We start from the raw sequence: 21,781 nt of genomic DNA on the forward strand, positions 1-21,781 counted from the left end.
CTTCGGAACTGGACACAGACTAAGCCCTGCGCAGGTGGCCGTCAGCCTCCTTCTAAGGTTTGCAAGGACCCGGGGGCAGTCAGAGTTCGCGCTTACAGGAAGGCAGTCACACTCCCCGCTCAAGAGGAGCAGGGCTTCCTCCGCCCGCCCCACGACTCTGCCGCTGGAGGCCCCGCCCCCAGCTCCGATTGGCTGCTGGGAGCGAGGCGGGGCCCAGGGATTGGCTGCGCGGCGGCCGCTGGCTGACGTGGAGAGGCCGGAGTGCGGGCTGGCTGGGCTGCGCCCTCCACAGAGTGAGGCGGCGGCGCCGGGCCCACGCTGGCGGTGAGGCGCGGGAGCGCGAGCCGCCGCGATGCCGCTGGAGCTGGAGCTGTGTCCCGGGCGCTGGGTGGGCGGGCAGCACCCGTGCTTCATCATCGCCGAGATCGGCCAGAACCACCAGGGCGACCTAGAAGTGGCCAAGCGCATGATCCGCACGGCCAAGGTGAGGGGCGCGGCCGCCGGACCCCAGGACACCTTCCCCTCTTCGTGCCCTGCATCCCGCCCGTCCTCCCTCTCGCCTTTTCCTTTTTCTGAGTCGTTCCCACCTCTGTTCCTCACCCCTTCCGCCGCCCTCCTGACGTGTCTGCCTTCCGCAACTGCCTCCTAACCCCACCTCTTACCTTCCCCTCTGGTGCTGGAATCATCTCCCGATTCAGACTTGATCAGATCTCAGCCTTGTCTACCACCGTCAGTGGCTCCCTTCGTAGCCCGAGATCTTAGTGCCCCTGCCACTTCCCGTCTCGTATTTCATCTGACATCCTCCTGCGACACCGACTGACTTCCAGGAAATTAAAGTCCCTGGGAGTTGCTGTGGTGTCTCGCCCCTGCCACTCCCTGTGTTTGGAGTGCGAAGTGGTTAAAAACCCGGGCTCTGAGTTCAAATTCTGCCAGTTTCTAAACTTCTCTGAGCCTCCGTTTCCTCATTTGAAAACCCAGCTTGATAAATAGTAGTACTTCATGGAGTTGTTGGGAGAATGAAGTGAAGTAACTCACGTAAACTCTTGGCATTGGTGCTTGGCACATAGGACTCCATAAATGTCAGCTATTAGGGATATGATGTTTATGAATATTCGTGCTTCCTCTTCTCTTAGTAAATTTCCACTTACGTTCAGGACGACTTGGGTGATTTCTCCTTCTTCTCCCATCACCTCTCCCCGCAACCCCAGTCCTGGGGATTGCATTGTGCTGCTGTTTATGCCTCTTTCTCTGTTAGACCAGGAAACCCCCTAGAGGATTGTGATAAGGTCTGCACTCTGATTGCTTGGTTTAGAGGTAGCACATGCCATCATTCCTTTTCCTTCTTCAGTGCTGGTCACCTGATTTCATATAATTTATGATTAGGTTTTTTTCTTTTTCTTCTTTCAGAACTAACTGCTTTTATGGAAGCCTAACCACTAAGTACTAAGTACTTTACAGTTTTGGCCTTCTCACACTGACCCAAATGCTCTAAATTCACCATCTCACATAATTCCCATAACAACCCCAGGCCTGGAAGCTGTGGATTTTATTTTACTTATTTATGTGGTGGTGGGAATCTGAAGATTAAACCCAGGGCCTCTAGCATGCTAGGCGAGGGCTCTGCCCCTGAGCTACATCCCCAACCATTATTGATTTCATTTTAAAGACTCAAAGAAGATAAATGACTTGCCTAAGGGCACACAACTAGCAAAAAGTGATTTTAAAGGAACAAACAAACAACAACAACAAATTGTTCTTAACCTCAGGGCTCCAACCTTTTGTACTATAAAGTTATTTTCTAGGGGAAATTAGTGCTTTTAATTTAGAGGAGCAGTCTGTTTTTCTAAGGTGTGACCTCTTTGCATGCTGAAGTTGTAAAAATACCTAGAGATAAGGAAGCCATGGAAACACAGTTTTTCTTCATAGTTTCTCTCTTAATTTTGTAAAATAGTTCTCCCCGGGGAAGAGAATGATGGGATTGGGGCTATATTATGGTGCAGAGAGCTCTGGACTGGAATCAGTATGCCATTTACTGGCTCAGTCATCTTGGACCAGTGACTTTTCTTCTCTACGTCTCAGTTTTTCTTGGTTTACAATATGTATAGGAACTTTGTTTAAAAATTAACACAGTGGAATTTCTTGAAATCCTTTTATTTCCAGATTTATTTATTTGGACTTTGTTGCCATTTGTAGATAGAGTCACATTTGCAAGCCTAGTTACCTGTAGTTATGTACATGCTGGCTTGCAATTCTTCTTTTTTTTTTTTTTTTTTTTTTCTTTTCTTTCCTCTACTTCCCCAGGGCTGGGGATCAAACCCTGGGCCTTGTGTATGCTCTTCTACTGAGCTACCGCCCTCACCCTGTTTGCAAGGCTAAAAATAGCTTTTTTCACTTAGTTTTATTTTATTATAATAAAATATATTATTATGATGTATAGATTTGGGTGTAAATAAAATATCACACCCTTTGCACATGGTGGACTTCTGATGCTTGTTTTTTGGTTTTTATTTGTTTGGTTTTTGTAGTACTGGGGATTGAACCCAAGGTCTTGCACTTGTTCGTTCTACCACTGTGCCACATCCCCAGCCCTTGATTCTTGGTTTTGTCATCAGAGCAGCAATAACACCTTGAGTGAAGAAACTTTCAGCATTCTAGTAAAACAGCAACAGTGACTATTTTCTGAACCTAGAGTTCACATAGCATTGACCAGATAAAGAAATTGCTCATGTTTAGAATAGAAGAGGAGGAAGCTGCTTTCTTCTCATACAACCGAGGCTTTGCTCAGGTCACTCTGGGCCTTGTGGTCTACATCTGGACAATGAGAAGTCTTTTACCCAGGGTCACTTGCAGTTCTAACGTTCTTTCACCTTCTTTCCAGTCTCAAATCCTGACTGTGCTATCTTGTGATTTTAATTTTTTCCAGGAGTGGGAGTCCATTGATGATTCTGGGCCTGAGAGGTTCTCAACAGCATGAATCCCTCTGTGTCTAGAGAGATGGCAGTTAGCTGAGACTTTAGAGGGTCTTGCCTAAGCTTTCTATTGAGTGGTTTTTTGAAACAGTCTTGGGAGATGGGAGGCAGATTTATAATACAGCTTCAGCTTTTAAAGTCAGATGGTCCAGCTTTATTTTTGGTTTTGGTGGCACTAGGGATTGAACCCAGGACTGTGTGCATACAAGGTGAGCACTCTACCACTGAGCTATATCTCTGGCACTTTTTTTTTCTTTTTTTTGAGGCAGGGTCTCCCTAAATTGCTCCAACTTGGAATCCTCCTGTCTCAGCTTCCCAAATAACTGGCATTATCTGGGCGTAGGGGTGCACACCTGAAATCCCAGCAACTTGGAAGCAGTTCCCACCGCCATTCCTTTTTGTCTCTGTCAATTTACATTGTCTTTAAAAAAAAGTTGTCATCACAGTTGCCCCAGCATTTCTGCTGAGAATGCACAACAGGTCGTGGATAGGTGTCCTACTGTGTGTTGTAGGAGTGTGGAGCCGATTGTGCCAAGTTCCAGAAGAGTGAGCTGGAATTCAAGTTTAATCGGAAAGCCCTAGAGAGGCCATACACTTCCAAGCATTCGTGGGGGAAGACGTATGGGGAGCACAAACGCCACCTGGAGTTCAGCCACGACCAGTACCGGGAGCTGCAGCGATATGCAGAGGAGGTCGGCATCTTCTTCACTGCTTCTGGCATGGATGAGGTGAGCCCCCTGCCCTTCTGTCACATGCCACTTTAGCAGACCCAGGGGAGAGCAGGCAGTGTGGTGTCTTTTGGCTGAGAGCCAGCTCCAGCCACCTTTACTGTGCCCAGCTAAGTGGGAAGCCAGCAGGTGCAAAGGCCCAGTGAAGTTGGTGAGAAGGCTACTGTAGTTTAAAAAACAAATTGTCTCTGGAAATAGGCAACAGCCACACTGCACCCCGAGGGTCCCTCAAGTTCATGGTATACCCCAGCTGGGCTAGGTTCTCCCAGTGGAAAGTGGCCTAGATTGGGCTCCTGAACATGTTGCTGGAGAGTGTCTAGCTTTAGTAAGGTGGCATTGGCATCACTCAGAAGGGAGTGTCTCACAGGCTGGTGACAGGTAGGTTCTGGCTTTACCATGCTTACATTCTGGAAGGATCCAGCTGGTGCCAGGTTCTGGGTCCCACGTGCACCGTGACATAAAAATATTCTTAAGTTTTGTCTTCTTGGTGGTGGTGGTACATCCTGCAATCCTCCCAACAGTGTTTTGAAAGAACAGTATGGGGCAAAATGCTGTGATTTGTCTGTTGAAAACATTCCTATTTTTTTTAGTGATATCATGGAGAATCTTAGAAACTCCCAGGCTGTGCCCACATTCAGAAAGATGAACACCTTAATGTCCTTAAACCCAGGGGCACTTTCCCACACCCCTAGTCCTTTTTATTTTTTGAGACAGTGCCTCATCAAGTTGCCTGGACTGGCCTCAAACTTGTGATCCTCCTACTTCCACCTCCCAAGTTGCTGATAATGACATGCCACCACCCCTGGCATTTGAAAGTCCCATCTAATACCCATTTCTGGATCTGAGGATATAGCTTAGTGGTAGAGCACTTGCCTAGCATGCACAAGGCCCTGGGTTTGATCCCCAGGACCATTAAATATGTAAGGAAAGTATACTTCATAGTTTACAGAGCATTTTCACTTACAGTAATATATCTTATCCCTACAGTGCCCCATTTTACAGATGAAAAAATGAAGGGTCAGAGGAACCAGGAAGTTTGTTCAGTGTCAGATGCCAGGAAATGGGTCTTGAAGGCAGCACATCTGCTTAGTGCAGTGTGCTCACCTACCCTCTGCATCACTCTGGGCTCCAGAGTCGTAGACTCAGGCAGTAAATATATGAAAGCTCATCACAGTCTCTGGGCTTCCCCTCCTCTTCCCCACCCTTGATACTGGCTGAAGTCTGATGTTCAGGAGACTTGACCCAGGAGCTGCCTTAGGAGGAAGGGGACAGGTTTTTTTTGTTGTTGTTTTGTTCTTCATTTTAGGAAAATCTACCCATAGATGTTGCTTAGACATATTGCTGATCTTCAGTCATTCTTGCCCTGCCCCCACCTCCAGTTTTCCCAGCCTTGGGCAACCACTGACCTACTCATGTCTCTGTAAACTTGACTCTTCTGGACAGTGCAGATAACTTGATCATACCACGTGTGGCCCTTTGAGTCGGACTCCTTTCATGTAACATGTTTTCAAAGTTCATCTGTATTACAGCATGTGTCAATACTGTTTCAATCCTTTTTATGGCTGAATAGTAGCCAGTGTTATGGATAGTCCGTATTTCATTCATTCTTTTATCAGTTGATGTACATTTGGGTTGTTTTTGCTTTGGGCTGTCATGAATAATTCTGCCGTACACATTCACATACAAGTTCTGTATGGATGTTTTCATTTCTCTTGGGCATGTGTGGGAGTGGAATTGCTGGATCACGTGGTGACTTTATGTTTAACTTTTTTGAGGAACTGACACTATTTTCCAGAGTGGCTGCATCCTTTTATATTCCCACCAGCCATGTCTGAGCATTTCAATTTTTCCACATCCTCACCAACATTTTATTTCTGTCTTGATTCCAACCATCCCATTGGGTGTGAAGTCCTAGCTCATTATGGTAGCGCATTTCCCTGCGCTAACGATGAACATCTTTTCTTGTGCATATTAGTTGTACATATATCCTCTTTGGAGAAAAAAGTTATATTTATTTATTCTAAATGCAAATTCTTAGATAAATAAGTACCAACATTTTTTTCCTATTCTATAGGTTTTTTTCACTTACTTGTTGGTATCCTTCAAAGATCAAACACAAAATCTAATTTTTTCTTTTGTGCTCATCTAGTCTTATGATTTAAAATTTTCCCAGGTCTGGTATTGAACCCAGGGTCTTGTACATGCTAGGCAAATGCTTTACCACTGAGCTACATCCCCAGTCCTTTAATTTCTCTGTTTTAAACCACATTGAATTGTCACTGTACAGTCATCAGTATAGCTAAATAACAAGAGATGATTACACCAGATGGTGGCAAGGATGCAGAGAAAGTGGATCACTCATGCACTGCTGGGGGAAAGGTATGTAGAATGGTCTAATGACTCTAGAAAATAGTATGAAAATTTCTTTCTTCTTATTTTTTTTTGGGGGGGGGGGGTACTAGGGGTTGAACTCAGGGGCACTCAACCACTGAGCCACATCCCCAGCCCTATTTTGTATTTTATTTAGAGACAGGGTCTCACTGAGTTGTTTAGTACCTGACTTGTGCTGAGGCTGACTTTGAACTTGAGATCCTCCTGCCTCAGTCTTCCAGGCCACTGGGATTACAGGTGTGCACCACCACATCCAGCGTAATTTCTTTCTTTTTAAAACAGCTTTATTGAGAAATAATTCACATATTGTACAATTCACCCACTTAAAGTGATAGTTTCTTTTAAAATCAGACTTGGGCTTATCATATGGACTGCCAGTTGTCATTTGGTACTATTCCTAAAGAAATGAGGACTAGGATGTGATCAGGGGAAAAAATGCTTGTCTGGCATGCTCAAGGCCCTGGGTTCAATCCTAGGTATGGCAAAAACTGACAGCAAGAATCTATACATGAATGTCCACAGAACCTTTATTCATAGTAGCCGAAAACTAGAACAACCCAAGCGTTCTTCAGCAGGTGAATGGTTAAAGTCTGCCACATCCATACCACATAATACTAATAGCAGTGAAAAGGAATGAACTGTTGATGCACACAACAGCCAGGATGCGTATCAAGAGTATTAGTGCTAAGCCAGGTGTGGTGTCACACGCCTGTAATCTCAGCAACTCAGGAGGCTGAGGCAGGAGGATCACAAGTTTGAGGCCAACCTCAGCAATTAAGTGAGGCCTTAAGCAACTTAGCGAGACTCATCTCAAAATAAAAAATGAGAGCATTAGTGGTAAATCGCCATTGGGTTCAATCACTGTACCAAAAAAAAAAAAAAAAAAAGAATATTAACGCTGAGCATAAAAGCCAGTCTTAGCTGGGCACAGTGGCACCTGTAATCCTAGCTACTTGGGGGTCTGACACAGGAGGATTGCAAGTTTGAAGCCAGCTGGGCAACATAGCAAGACCACAACAACAACAACAACAAAAGCCAGTGTCAGAAGGTTGCATACTATATGATTTTGTTTGTGCAACATTCTCAAAGTAACAAAATTGTGCAGATGGAGAACAGATGAGTAGTTCTATGAGATTAGTCAGGGAAGGGAGTGTGGCTATGAAAGGTGACATAAGGGGTCCTTGCAGCGATGGCACCTTCTATGTGGCTGTGGTCTCATGAATTTGTGCCTATAGAATTAAATACAGGCACACAAAAATGACTATATTTAAACATGGTGAAATCTCAGTAAGATCGGAGGACTCATCAATGTCAGTCACCCAGCTATGCTGTTGTACCATAGTTCAGCAAGATATTGCCATTGAGGAAAGCATACACAAGATCTCTATTATTTCTTACAGATGTGTGTCAACCTACAATTATCCAAAAATAAAAAAATTAAAACTTAAAATTTTCTCAGTTTGAATTTTTAATTCAGTAAATATGAATAGATATAATTCATATAAACAAAACCTCTTTAGAGCCCTCAGTAATTTTTAAGAATGTAAAAATCAGAGTATTTGGGCCCCATGCTGAGTGGCAATCTCCCTTGCTGTGTCGTACGGGCCTCGGCTGTGTGCTGAACACCTCTGGTGCTTGGCGCATGCCCCAGCTAATCGGTGCATGTCCTGGCTGAGTGGCACACTCCCTGGCCATATGGTGGTACTCTTGCTGTGAGGTATAGTACCCAGGTGTATAGTGTGTATCTCTACCGTACAGTACGCACCTCTGCCCTGTGGCCCATACCCTGGCTGTGTGGTCCTGTGGCTAAAAACGTGGACTGATTTGGAGTTGGAATATGATTCTGCCTGAAATACTGGTAGTCCACATGAAGTTATTTTACCTCTTTGTGCCTTCTTTCTTCAGCTATTAAAGTGGGGTTAGTAGCAGAAGCCATCTGGTCATTGTGAGGATTAAATATGATCACTGACATAAAGCACAGCACATAGTCAGTGCTCAGCAAATGTTAGGCTAAGATCTGGGACATCTGGGTGTTTCCCTGCCGGGGCCTCCATTTCCTTTTCTCTGTGTGGACAGGCTGTGTTCCCTGGGCTTCCCTGCCCTGTTTCCCAGTTAACAAAGAACCAGAGAAGACGGCCCCCAAGGTGGCTTACATGTGGGGTGAGGACTTTCTTCCAGGCCCCTGCAGGAGAAGGGCACCTCCTTGCATCTGTGACTGCTGAGGAAAGGACTTCTGTAGGTCATCTCCCCAGGTGACTTTGGTTGAGGACCAGAAGCAGTTGGGAGGCAGAGAGGAGCCTGGGTGTTTGGTAGCAGAGGCTGGCTGCCTCTACCGGCACCATTTTCTTGGTTCTTTTCCCTCTGCACCCCAGCAAGCCCTTGTGTCTGGAACACCTGCCGTGGCACTCTACTCTGAGCTCAGGTCCTGGTACTGAGGCTTCCTGTGTGACTTGGGCTCCTCCTGGAACCTCTTGTAGCTGCTACTGCCCCAGAGATTGTAAAGGTGTCCCCCTGAGGGCTGTGGGAGGCTTCAGTAAGGTGAGTCTGTGGGGGCAAGGACAGTGCCACGTCAGCATCCTCTTACCAGTGAGAGCCGCCCTGTTCCCTGGAACCCTTGGGATTTCCGTTTCAGCCTGTTTGGGCAGGGAGGTTCCTCTGTCCTCAGAATGCTGTTCGTTCCCAGCTGGTCCCCTGGGATCCAGGGCACTCAATAATGCATTCTTAAGAACCTTTACAAGAGTTAATTGACTTTGATTTGCTGCACCAACATTTCCTGTCCGGCCAGCTGTTGGAGTGAGTCGTGCGTTGGTCCCTTCTTCTGTGTTTACCCAGTAAGTGGCTCCCACTATTTACCCACCCTGACTTCCTTATAGACAGTACATTTATGGAGTGCCGGTTTTCTCCACCCTATGTGCTGTTTTAGGGTGTTCTCTTTGTGCTAAGGAAAGGTTAAGGTGTGTCGGAGTTTTATTAAGGCCAGAAAGCTATCTGGGCACTTGACTGAAAGGGGCGCTAAGACCTGTACAACTCAGCTGAAGTAAGCTCAGTCTTCAGCCTGAGCAGGTGGTTCTACCAAGGAAACAGGTGGAAGCCACGTCCGTAGCAGGGGCCCCTGACTGGCACGCCTCCCTCACACGGTGACAGCTGCCCTTCCCTCCCTCACCTGCTTCTGCAGTGCCTTTTCTTTCCACTTCTGTTCCTTCCTTTGCCTCTGCTGCAGATGGCAGTGGGCACTCAGATGAGCCGAGTTGAGGCAAGCCTGCCCTTTTTTGGCTCTGTGCTTCCCCCTCTCCTTGGAGCATCCCCAGTTGCCCCCAGCTCCTCACCATGGACTGTCCCCCCTTCTCCTACAGGAATCAGAAATGGGGAGAGAAAGGGGCTTTAGAGCCTCTACCCTTTTCCTGTGACCCCTACCTTAGACCAGAGGTCCCCAAAGTTTCTCAATACATAACACAAAAAGAAGGTTCTGTGGGCATATAGTCAATTCTCAATAATTAATTGAATTAAAGTTAAAAAGTATTCTGAGCCAAATAGGTTTGGCAAATACTAGATTTAAAGTTAAAATGAGTCCATTTACCAGAACCCTCTAAGGAACTAATGTTTTGGCATTTTCCCCAAACCAGTCTGTTGGGGGGACGCTTTTCTGTGCATTAGATCCACGTGGGTGCCTGAGGAGGATCTGATTTCCTTTCAGACAGACCCTAGAAGACAGGAAGGGAGGGAGAATTAATGAGGCTGCCTGGCTTCATTGTGTCCCGAATGGAAATGGGACCCGACAACAGGAAAGACAGGATAGGGGAAGCCATGGGGTCCACGGAGAGGAGATCACCAGGCTCTGATGTACCCTGAGGGACCCTGGGTGCACAGCAATGCCTCAGGTTGGAAGGTAGGACCTTCCAGATTGGTGAGTTGGCAGCCTTTGCAGAGTAAGGAATCCGAAGCAGCAGTTTTCTAACTGACCACTAGGTGGTGACAGGTTCTCCCAGGAGGGCAGCAAAATGGTTCACACCCTTCCCCTCCCAGCAGGAATTGGCCCTTTTTCATCACTTAAAAATTAGAGAATTCCATGCAGATCTCACAGCCCCTACAGCTGAGCCACAATTTTTCCTGCATTTGGCCTCCCCACCTCTACTTTCTCAGCGCCTCTCCTGAGCTGGCTCGTTCACCTAGACGTTCATGCCGGGAGGGCCACTTTCCCACCAGATGAGCATTATCTAAAAGAAAACTTAGTACAGGGTTTTCCCTCTTTACCTTCTTCAGCCACCAGGTTCAGTCAGAAGGCTGGGAAAATTAGACTTTGCTTAATCAATATATTAAAAATGAACCAGTTGTGGTGTTAACAATCCTATAATCCCAGCAACTCAGAAGGCTGAGGCAGGAAGATCTCAAGTTCAAGGCCACCCTCGGCAGCTTAGGAAGACCCTGTCTCAAAATAAAAAATAAAAGTACTTGGGGTGTAGTTCAGTGGGAAAGCACCCAAAGTTCAATGCACAGTACCCCAAAAACAAACAAACAAAAAACAGTTTTCGGTTCCATTTTAGGGTTGGCTAAAAGTGTGACACATACATAGGAGAGAATGAGATAGAAAAATATGGAAGGGAGGGGCTGGGGTTGTGGTTCAGTGGTACAGCACTCGCCTGGCATGTGTGAGGCCCTGGGTTCGAGCCTCAGCACCTCATAAAAATAATAAAATAAAGGTATTGTGTCCATCCACAACTAAAAAAAAAAATATTGGAGGGCTGGGGAGATAGCTCAGTCGGTAGAGTGCTTGCCGTGCAAGCACAAGGCCCTGGGTTCCATCCCCAGCACCACAAAAGGGAAAAAAAAAAAAAAAAAAAATGGAGGAAAAGAGAAAAAACAAAGCAGAGGAATGAGCAGCATGAACTGCATTTTAGGTGGTTCAGACATTCTGTTCATACTGTACAGGGTCTCTTGGATCAAGAGGGTTACAGAATGCATTTGAACAGGCTTGGTAACCACTATTCATGGTTTCACAGCACTATATTTATTTATTTATTCGCTTGCAATATTGGTGCTTTACATCTCCTGCCTTTTTGTTTGTTTGTTTTTGTTTTTTAATTTTAACTTTGAGACAGGATCTCATTAAGTTGCTGAGGGTGGCCTCAAACTTGGAACCTTCCTGCCTCAGCTTCCTGAGTTGCTGGGATTATAGGCATGCACCACCATGCCCGGCTCACTTGTATGTTAATAGAAGATGTACAGAGGAGCAGTTTTCTCTGCACGCAGCAAGTGTTTGCAGTGGCTCTGTGCCGCTAGGAAGATGAATGAAGTTCTGCCACAGTGGGTTGATTTAAAGAGCCACTGCAGAATGACCTTCTCATGATGTTTCTTACCACCTCCTACCCTCTGGACTTTTATGCTTGCTTATCTGGCTCCTTGCTTCTTAGAGTCTGATTCATGGGCAGCAGCATTAGCATTACCCAGGAACTTACAGGAATTCAGACTTTCAGGCCCCATACCCTAGACAAACAGAATCAAAATTTGCATTTCATATTAGCAAATATGAAATTCTCCCTGGGAGATTTGTATGCACATATTAAATCATAAGACACACTGATTTGGCTCATTAAATCCTAACTTACTTCCGAGTTCCAAGCAGCATTTTAGGATAGAACGTCCGTATTTGGAACCATGTATATTATATGCAGCTTTTGGTATGCCAAATATACTTTAATGAGAGTAATTTTTGGGGGTTCTTGTTATTTAACAGTAATCTGAGATTTTACTCTTATATCTACGATTCAGTGATCACTCCAGCAAACATTTGCTGACATTTCCCAATTCCTGAATTTTTAAAATTTTTATTATTATTATTATTATTATTATTGTGATGCTGGGGTTGGAACCCAGGGTCTTGCACATGCTAGGCAAGTGTTCACCACTGAGCTGCATCTCAGACCCCAACATCCTCAGTGTTCCTGATGAATCCCAGCTAAGGATGTGGAGGACCCTAAATAGGTAACTTTCACCACGGATGTTGTGTCAGGACACGACTGAGGCTTGCTTTTCTGTGGGCAGCATGGTTGAAGTCTGAAGGGGCTTGGGCCTGACGGTGCCTGCCAGATATGGATCACTGGATCAGGGCTGGACCACAAAATGCTCCATTTCCCTTTTTGACAAGGATTAAAAAGTCCTCCTTTCCCGGCTGCTTGGCCCTGAGTGAAGGGGAAAGCTTTTGAGGGCCATTCACTTTCTCACTGTCAAGTTTATGGGTCAAGGTCGGGTCCTGACCCTCTTACTTTTATTCCCTGGCCTGGGCCCCTGGGGAAGGAAGGGTCTGGCCAGGACCCTTCCTTCCAGCAGTACGTGTGCGTTGGACAAGTGGGTGGGTGGATAGGACTGAACGTTCAAGTTGGAATGAGGTGACTGAGAAAACAGTCAAGTTGATGAAAGTCTCCCTGGGTTAGAGGAGAGGCTTTCCTATTCCTGCCTCACCCCTCCCCTGCCTCAAGAATAGGACTGTTCTAGAACAGTAGTGAAAAAGAGCTCCCTCTTTCATTTTTGTAGATGGCAGTTGAGTTTCTGCACGAGCTGAATGTTCCGTTTTTCAAAGTTGGATCTGGGGACACTAACAATTTTCCTTATCTGGAAAAGACGGCCAAAAAAGGTGAGTTTCATGTTTTGTCATAAAACCCGAGGGAGTCCAACCTTCATATTTTTAACCTGTCTAGAGCAGCCCACTTTGAGGTAGATCTCATGCAGACAGACTTTGGGCACCTCTTCAGTCAGTGTGTACTTCTAGGTTTTAATATGCTAACCTGCAACAAGATAAGGATATGATAGTTTTCCAAGAATTTTTTTTTAATTAAAAAAATGTTTTAAAAATTGATCTTTTAGAAGTTGAGAGTAGAACAATGGTTGCCAGAGGCTAGGAAGGGTAAGGGGGAGACGGGACAGGTTGTTCAATGTGTACTAAATTATGTTAGATAAGAGAAATTAGTTTTTGTGTTTATTGCACAGTAGCAATGTACCATTTATTATTATTATTTTTTAAAATATTTTACTAGTTGTTGATGAACCTTTATTCATTTATTTATTTGCATGTGGTGCTGAGAATTGAACCTAGTGCCTCACACATGCTAGGCAAGTGCTCTACCACTGAGCCACAGCCCCAGCCCCACCATTTATTATTTAAAAAACACTAGGAGAAAGGATTTTGAAAGTTGTCATGACAAAGAAACAACGTTTGATGAGATGTACCTGCCCTAATTTGAACATTGCATAATACATACATATATATATATATATATACACAGTTTAAGTGTGTGTGTGTGTGTGTGTGTATAAACATCACATGGTACCCCATAAATATGCATAATTTTTTGATCAATTAAAAAATTATATAGGAAATGAAGGGTATGACACTATGTGAAACTTTTTAGAGGAAACTGATTTGAAAAACATTCTGTAGGCATATTCTACCTACCGTCTATACATGATAATTTATAAATCGGTGTAATAGCATGACTGAGCTCATTTGACCCTCAGAATAACCCCGGCATGGAAGCAGGTCAAATTACTCTGACGCTTTCTACTTATTTCGTAGACAAGACACCGTAAACTCAAAGAACAGTGGTGTGCCCAGGCACCTGGATGTAGACGCTCTGGGCCTCACACTCAGCTTTATGCTCTTGAATTGGGGGTCGGTGGTCACCCCACCATGCTACAGGTTGAATGTCCCTTATCCAAAAAGCCTGGGGGCAGAAGTGTTGCAGATTTTGGAGCATTTCAGATTTCAGCTTTTCAGATAACCACACTGTGTGACCTCTTCGTCAGCTGAGATGCTCACCTTCTTCTCAGTAATGTGACATTCCTCTGTCCCCTTAATTTAATTCCCTTTGCTGAAGGGGAGCCTACATTTCCTGTCACCAGGGCAGGAACCCATCACACTCATCTCTGTTCCCACCAAGTGGCTAGAAATGCTTGTTGGTTTAGTTGAATGGCGAGCACAGAAGTTGGGATGCGTCTGTGGGAGTCTAAACCCTTAAAAGACAGCTCGGGCTCCTCAGGTCGTCCGATGGTGATCTCCAGTGGGATGCAGTCGATGGACACCATGAAGCAAGTCTACCAGATTGTGAAGCCCCTCAACCCTAACTTCTGCTTCCTGCAGTGCACCAGCGCCTACCCGCTCCAGCCCGAGGATGCCAACCTGCGCGTCATCCTGGTGAGCAGGAGGGAAGGTGCCATCTGATGGGGCCATGGCGTGATGGCTTTTTTCTGTGGGGAACGTAGAGAAGATAGAGCCTTTTATATAACCAAAATTCCAACCAACTGTGGCGTACTTTGTAATTCAAACATCCTTTGACATTCTTGCTGTTGCAGATCAAATGAGAACCAAGTCGTTGAGGAAGTGCATGTGTTCTAAAGAGGTTGGCTATAAATTTCTTTTTTTTTTGGCACTGGGGATTGAATCCAGGGGCACTTAACCACTGAGCCACATTCCCAGCCCCTTTTTCTATTTTATTTTGAGACAAGATCTCACTGAGTTGCTTAGGGCCTCACTAAGTTGCTGAGTCTGGCTTTGAACTAGTGCTCCTCCTGCCTCAGCCTCTCAAGCTGATGGGATTACAGGTGTGCCCCATTGTGCCTGGCCATAAATTTCTTAAATTTCTCCCATTATAAAATTTAAAATGGAGTCCTCATAATTGTCCTTCTTCTGGGAGTTACTGGCTCATATCCTTTCTTAGTATATTGCCCTTTTTAAAAAATTAGACTCTTCAGCTGGGTGTGGTGGTGCACACCTGTAATCCCAGGGACTTGGGAGGCTGAGGCAGGAGGATTGTGAGTTCAAAGCCAGCCTCAGCAGAAGCGAGTTGCTAAGCAACTCATTGAGACCCTGTCTCTAAATAAATACAAAATAGGGCTGGGGATGTGGCTCAGTGGTCGAGTGCCCCTGAGTTCAATCCCTGGTACCAAAAAAAAAAAAAAAAAAAAAAAAAAAAACCCCAAAAAACAATTATATAGTTAGGAGCATTAAGTACATTCACGGTGCCTTGCCACCATCCCCCCATCCATCTCCAGAATGTTTTCATCACCCCAAACTGAAACTTTGACCCCATTAAACACTCACTTCCCATTCCTCCCTCTCCCAGGATCCACCATTCCCCTTTCTGTCTCCTTAAATATGAATACACTAGAAACCTCATGTGATTAGAATCCTACAGTGTTTGTCCTCCTGTGTCTGTCTTCTTTAATGTGTCTTCAGAGTTCATGCATGTATCACAATTTTGCATTTTAAGGCTGAATATGATTCTAGGGTTCACATTGTGTTTACCCTCCCCATCCTTCCATGGCCATAGGGTAGGTCCCACTCTTGGCTATAGTGGGAACGTTGCTGTGGTGGACATGGGTGGCGGGCAGCTGTCTTTGTTCACTTTGAGTTGCAGGAGACCTTGACACCCTGGCCTTGGCTGCTGTGCTATTTGCTGGCTCTGTAATTGTCTAATTCTGAACATCCCTGATGCTCAAACTTGTGATAGTGACCACTTAAGGGAACTTTCTCCCAAGATTGTGTCTACTCCAACTCATTGTTTTACAGATGACAAAGTCCAGTCTTAGGGGCCAAGCTGGGACCACAGCTTGGGCTGAGTCCTCCTAGGCCTTGGTCTCTTATTGCCTCAGCTGTCTTGGATTAGGGATATTCAGCCTGGGCCATACTGTGCAGCCTCTTGATCAGCGGAAGTGCTCATCTTCTCCTTAGGACTGTGAAATCAATATTCTGACTAACAACTGAAGTTTAACTAATTGGAAATGGATGTGTGTGTGTGTGTGTGTGTGTGTGCATGCACTTATCATCAATACCTTATAGTGACATTAAATATAGGTATTCCATGACCCGGCAACCTGCATTCCATTGCACAAAGCCTGGTTTCCCAGGTCTTTGCCACCCAACTGTCCTGATCTTTTACGAAACCCTGCCTGAGTCTCTCTACTTGCTGTACTTAAGTTTTCTGGCCATCCTCACTGACAAGGCTTGCCCACTGAGAATGTCTTGTTGTGTTCAGTGAATTGTAAATATTTTATTAATTATTTAGCATTTTCACCAGCAGACTGCTTTGAGATTGGACTGTATATATTGTTGATGATATTTGTGCATATAGCACACTTGCTTTCTGCAGTGCAGGTTAATTAAATGTGACAAATGAGTTTTGAATGAGCGTAGGTATTCAGTTTTAGTTATGCTGTTATTCCTGGTGGTTTTTGCAGGGTGAAACATTCTGAAAAAGCATTTCTTGGCACTGTTGTTGCAGTACTGGGGAAGGAGCCCAGAGTCTTGCACATGGTAGGCAAGGGCTCTACCATTGAGCTACATCCCCAGCCCTTTTTTCAATTTTATTTTAAGTCAGGGTCTTGCTAAGTTGCCTGGGCTGAGTTCAAACTTGTGATCCTCCTGCCTCAGCTTCCAAATGCATTTGTGTGTGTGTGTGTGTAATGCTAGGCATTTGACCCCAGGGATGTGTATGTTAGGCAAGTGCTCTACCATAAAATGCATTTTTTATTTTATTTCATTTTATTCTTGGTACCAGGGATTGAACCTAGGGGCATTTAATCATTGAGCCACATCCCCAGTCCTTTTTATATTTTATTTTGAGACAGGGTCTTGCTAAGTTGCTTAGGGCCTGGCTAAATTGCTGAGGCTGGCTTTGAACTTGAGATCCTCCTGCCTCAGCCCCCAAAGCACTGGGCTAACAGGCACTTGCCACCATACCCAGCTACAAAATGCATTCTTTTTTTGGCAGTGGTGATGGGGATACTGGGGATTGAACTCAGGGGCACTCAACCACTGAACCACACCCACAGCCCTATTTTGTATTTTATTTGGAGACAAGGTCTCACTGAGTTGCTTAGGGCCTCACTAAGTTGCTGAGGCTGGCTTTGAATTCCCAATCCTCCTGCCTTGGGCTCCCAAGCCGCCCACCACGCCTAGCTACAAAATGCATTCTTAATGATAATGATGACCATAGCTTTGGAGCGTTTGCAATGTGCTAAGTGCCTTTCCTGCCTGCGAGCAACCCCTCACAGCTATTATTCCTCTCAGGAAACAGTGGCTGGGAATATCTCCCCCATGGTTCAACAGCTAGTGAGTGGCTAAACTGGGTGTTGTCCCAGATCTGCCTGACTCCAGGGACTATGCACAAAGCACCACAGTGGGTGACCTTTTCTTCCTTTTCTATTTTAAAGGAATATCAGAAGCTCTTTCCTGACATTCCCATTGGGTATTCTGGACATGAAACAGGCATAGCAATATCTGTGGCCGCAGTGGCTCTGGGGGCCAAGGTGTTGGAACGTCACATAACTCTTGACAAGACCTGGAAGGGGAGTGACCACTCGGCCTCACTGGAGCCTGGAGAATTGGCTGAGCTAGTGCGGTCCGTGCGCCTTGTGGAGAGGGCGCTGGGCTCCCCAACCAAGCAGCTTTTGCCCTGTGAGATGGCCTGCAATGAGAAGGTGGGTGCTGCCCGGCCCTGCGTGGCTCTGCCATTCTGAGGGGGACCTAGTGCACGTGCCTGAGAGGTGGGGTCTCTACCAGCCCTAGCCTTCTAGATCCATGAAAGGATAGAAGAACGCTGCCCCAACCCTTCTGACTTCCTTCAGGCTCATGTGAACAACTGGGGAGTGTGCGCCTCACTGGAAAACTCTGGCCTTTTCTCTGGTCAGATCACATTAGAGTCTTCCACTAAAAGTCCCTGAAGCCTGAAGCCCTGGTGCTGCTGGACTCCAAGAGATGGGCCAAATCTGGGGTCCTGTGGAGGGGCAAAGCCTGTGGCATTTCTAAGCACGGGAGGCATGGCTGAATGCGCTGGTGGGCAGTGGTGCGGGTGTCCCTTGGCAGCATTGGCCTCGATGGGATGGTGAGGCTGAGCATGCTGCCTGGCACACTGACCCCTCTCTGGACTTCTTGGAAGCTGTGGCCTGGACTTTCCTGCCTCAGTCATAGAGCCAGGCATCTTAGGGCTGCCACGCATGCAAATGCTCCTCGTCTGCTGCAGGCTGTCTGGGTCAAGTCAAAGGTCAAAGGCCAGGCATAAATAGGGAAGGTCAGTCACATTTTATTCTAGCAGGGCCTACCTGCTGCTACCCCAAAATTAAAGGTGCACGTATAATGGGAAATGAATAGTAAAAGGAAACAAGCTAACTTGTAGAGAAGAGGGGAGAGAAATCTACCAGAAATCAGAAGGGAGTGAAGCAGCTGAGCACATGATTTGCTCCTGAGCAAACAGTGAAACACAGTGAGGTGCATAATTTGATGATCATCAGTTGACAGATATGTTTTCCTGGCTCTACATTCCAAACAGAATTGATCTCTTGGGGTCTTTCCTGGAGAATGTAGAGTAACATAACGGATTATTTTGAAGCATTGGTGGAGCAGAAATGCTGGTCATGAGCTGGTAGCCTTCATTCCTCCCACCTGCCTGTCCTGTGCCCCTTCCTGTGGAGCCCTTTCCTATCATTCAGATGATAGTCACTCTCCCTGACTTGTGAGTCCTGCATCCACCACCATCGTAGTTTTTTTTTTTTTTTAATCAACATAGCCATCGTGTATGTGTCCCCAGAGTCAGCACCCTCCTCCAGGTTCTCGTGCTGGCTGTCTGCATCCTTGGTCAAGTCGCTGTCCTTTTTGGGCCTTAGATCCCCATGTTTACAGCGAGACGTTGAACTAGGTGAGGAGGAGAGTGATGTAGCGTTCACGTCCTGAGAGCAATCTGCATCCCAGTCTTCACATATCATCTCTAATCTTCACAGCATCTCACAAGGCACCAGCACTGACGAATCCCAGCTACTCCGCAGGGGCTGAGGCAGGAGGATGGCAGGTTCAAGGCCAGCCTTGGCAATTTAGTGAGGACTTGTCTCAAAATAATAATTAAAATGGTTCTAGCCTGAGTTCATTCCCCAATACAGCAAAAAACAAAACAATAAAAGATACAAGCACTGTTTTTTCCCATTTTTCAGCGAAACTAGAACACTCTTATCCCCGCTGATGGGGCTCGGAGCTGACTCTGGCTCCATAGCCGCATCCTAGACTGTAATGGCCTCTTCTGAGGCTGTGAAGTCATTCCATACTGGCTGAGGCCCTGAGTGTATTATATTGTTCTGGGCATTGTGGGGACAACCGAGTCCTTGCTCTCAAGGTGCCTGTGGAGACTGATCAGGGACCTTGGGTGTGGAGCAATGTGTAGGGGCTCCTTCTGTGAATCTGTCACTGAGTCTTCTTGTTGTCCACAGCTGGGCAAGTCAGTGGTGGCCAAAGTGAAAATTCCAGAAGGTACCATTCTCACATTGGACATGCTCACTGTGAAGGTCGGTGAGCCCAAAGGGTATCCTCCTGAAGACATTTTTAATCTGGTGGGCAAGAAGGTTCTGGTCACTATTGAAGAAGATGATACCATCTTGGAAGAATCAGTAGAAAATCATGGCAAAAAAATCAAGTCTTAAAATAAAGTGCCATTCTCTGAAGTCTTAACTGCCTCGCTTGTACTGTGCAGTGTGTTGGGTGAGCTGGGGCAGGAGTGCTGGTCTCTGGGGACCTGCCTTTCATCCACCCCAGTCCCCTTTCATTTCTGGGCCAGGCCCAGTGTCTAGTCCAAGAGCTGGGCGCTGTGGCATATGCATGTATCCCCAGCAGCTCGGGAGGCTGAGGCAGGAGGATCGTGAGTTCAAAGCCAGCCTCAGCAACAGTGAGGTGCTAAGCAACTCAGTAAGACCCTGTCTCCAAATAAAATACAAAAAAGGGCTTGGGATGAGTGCCCCTGAGTTCAATCCCTAGAACCAAAAAAAAAAAAAAAAAAAAAAAGGAGAGAGACAGGAAAAGCAAATGAGGCAGTCTCTGCTTCAAGCTGGCTGTCCCAGAGGGACAAAGACAAGTACATGTCCTGTAGTCTCTGTGGCCACTCGGAGGTGTGAGCTTCCTTTGAGCCTGCATGCTCATTCTGCAGAGCCAAACCCGAATGACCGGAGGTCTTGCTTCCTACCAGACCTCCAGCTGCCTCTCCTCTCTTTTTCCCTTATCCCCTCCTTGCCCTTGGGGGTATCCAGTCAGCATTGTGTGGTGGTCACTTGGCATTAGAGAAGGGACTAGGGATTTGTCAGAACATCTTGTGGGCCGAGGAAAGCACTACTATCTCTGAGCAAATAAGACAGAAGTGAAACAAGTTTCTCTGCTTCTGCTGGCTGGTGAGGTCTGCGTAAACTACAGGCCTCTGCAGCCCAGAAAGCCCATTTCTTCTCCACTACCACTAAGTGGTGTGTTGCAGCCCTTAATGGTGGCCTGTACCCTCCAGTGCCACAGCAGATCCTAGCAACTCACTGCCAATTTCTTCATTTTCGGGTTTTTTTGTACCAGGGATTGAACCCAGGGATGCTTACAACTCAGCCACATCCCCAGCCCTTTTCTATTTTTTATTTAGAGATAGAGTCTCACTAAATTGCTTAGGGCCTTGCTAAGTTGCTGAGGCTGGCTTTGAACTTGTGATCCTCCTGCCTCAGCCTCATGAGCCACTGGGATTACAGGTGTGCGCCACTGCACCCAGCTTCTTTCTAGGTTCTTGTCTCATGAGTGAAATCCACCCACAAGGATGAGTGAGTGTAAGAGTAGGATTTATTCAAGTAGGAATCGAAACAGAACCCCTGCCAGATGAGAGGGGACCCAGTAGGGGTTGCTGCTTGAGTGGGCTAGTCTAGGGGTTTATACAGCACTTGGGTCAATGCTACTGGTCCAAATTTATGCTAATCAGGGTTTGGAAAAGCTATTGGTTAGCCCTGCAGTCTCCTTTAGGGTCTGGCCCACTTCTGTTTTCCCGCCACTCCAGGGGAGGTTGAGGTTGGCAGATAGCAGATGCTCAGGGCCTGGGGCTGCTGTGCTGTGTGGAACAGGCCTCCACACCAAGCCTGTCCTTCAGCACCAGTGGGGCCCCACAGGTCATTGCACCCTGGCTCACTTGTGCCTCAGGCCTGTGCTTGCCTGTCAGGCTCTGCACAGCCCATGACCTGCACTTGCTGCCTGAGTTCCAGCCTGCCCATTCCACCACTCTGCTGCCACTTCTCTGAGAGGATTAGTGGGCCTGCTGTGTGGCTTGGAGGCAGTGAGCCAAGACAGAAGTGGCACTCACTCCTTCTTTCAGCAAATCCCCAGGGCTTGCTCTCTGCTGGGCTCTGCCGAGTACAAGGGACACTACAGTGAGCAGCCCCAGTCCCTTCCTCATAGAACTGGTTCTCAGACTGGCAGGTGCAGAAGCCAGAGCACAGTGAGTAAACCAGAGGGCACAAACGCACAAGGGAAGAAAACAGATGTGTACAGGGATGGGCAGCAGGGGGCTCAGAGCTGGCAAGTTTGAATCTGAGGGTGATGCAGAGATGAGTCCTTCCATGATCAACAAAATAATTTTATGTCACATAAAATTACAAACCCATCTATCACAACTCATTGTTTTCCTTCCTTGAACTAGCACAGCGTGAACCTTTTAGAGACAGTTCCCTTTGCTCTTTTGAGTTGATACTGAGATTAAAATATCTTTTCAAATATCTTTTCAAATTCATAATCTGTTTATATTTATTTGACTTTATTTACTATATAACTCCTCTTATTTCAAAGAGTATTTGAGTCTCTTTTCAAATGCATATAATTAGCCTTTTGAAGTTTGTTTACTTGTGAGTCTGGGGTCTCCTCCTGTGGAT

At 46.3% G+C, this 21,781-nt stretch overlaps 1 protein-coding gene across 1 annotated transcript; it reads left to right on the forward strand.

The window, feature by feature from the left end:
* The first annotated feature begins 271 nt into the window (after positions 1–271).
* On the forward strand, positions 272–19,564 carry NANS (N-acetylneuraminate synthase). Its single transcript, XM_079111839.1, has 6 exons — positions 272–484; positions 3,482–3,697; positions 12,617–12,716; positions 14,119–14,273; positions 17,291–17,557; positions 19,334–19,564. Exons 1-6 carry the CDS (start codon positions 353–355, stop codon positions 19,541–19,543), a joined length of 1,080 nt encoding a protein of 359 aa, XP_078967965.1. The 5' UTR covers positions 272–352; the 3' UTR covers positions 19,544–19,564.
* The last annotated feature ends 2,217 nt before the right edge of the window (positions 19,565–21,781 follow it).

This window comes from Sciurus vulgaris, assembly GCF_902686455.1.
Source record: "Sciurus vulgaris genome assembly, chromosome: 15".
NCBI classification, from domain to species: domain Eukaryota; kingdom Metazoa; phylum Chordata; class Mammalia; order Rodentia; family Sciuridae; genus Sciurus; species Sciurus vulgaris.

What these genes read in the sequence shown, in the direction of transcription:
- NANS (XM_079111839.1), top strand. Translation starts at nt 353, where the DNA reads ATGCCGCTGGAGCTGGAGCTGTGTCCCGGGCGCTGGGTGGGCGGGCAG. An exon ending in CCAACCTGCGCGTCATCCTG is followed by an intron (nt 14,274 to 17,290) that starts GTGAGCAGGAGG and finishes TCTATTTTAAAG; the next exon opens with GAATATCAGAAGCTCTTTCC. An exon ending in AGATGGCCTGCAATGAGAAG is followed by an intron (nt 17,558 to 19,333) that starts GTGGGTGCTGCC and finishes TGTTGTCCACAG; the next exon opens with CTGGGCAAGTCAGTGGTGGC.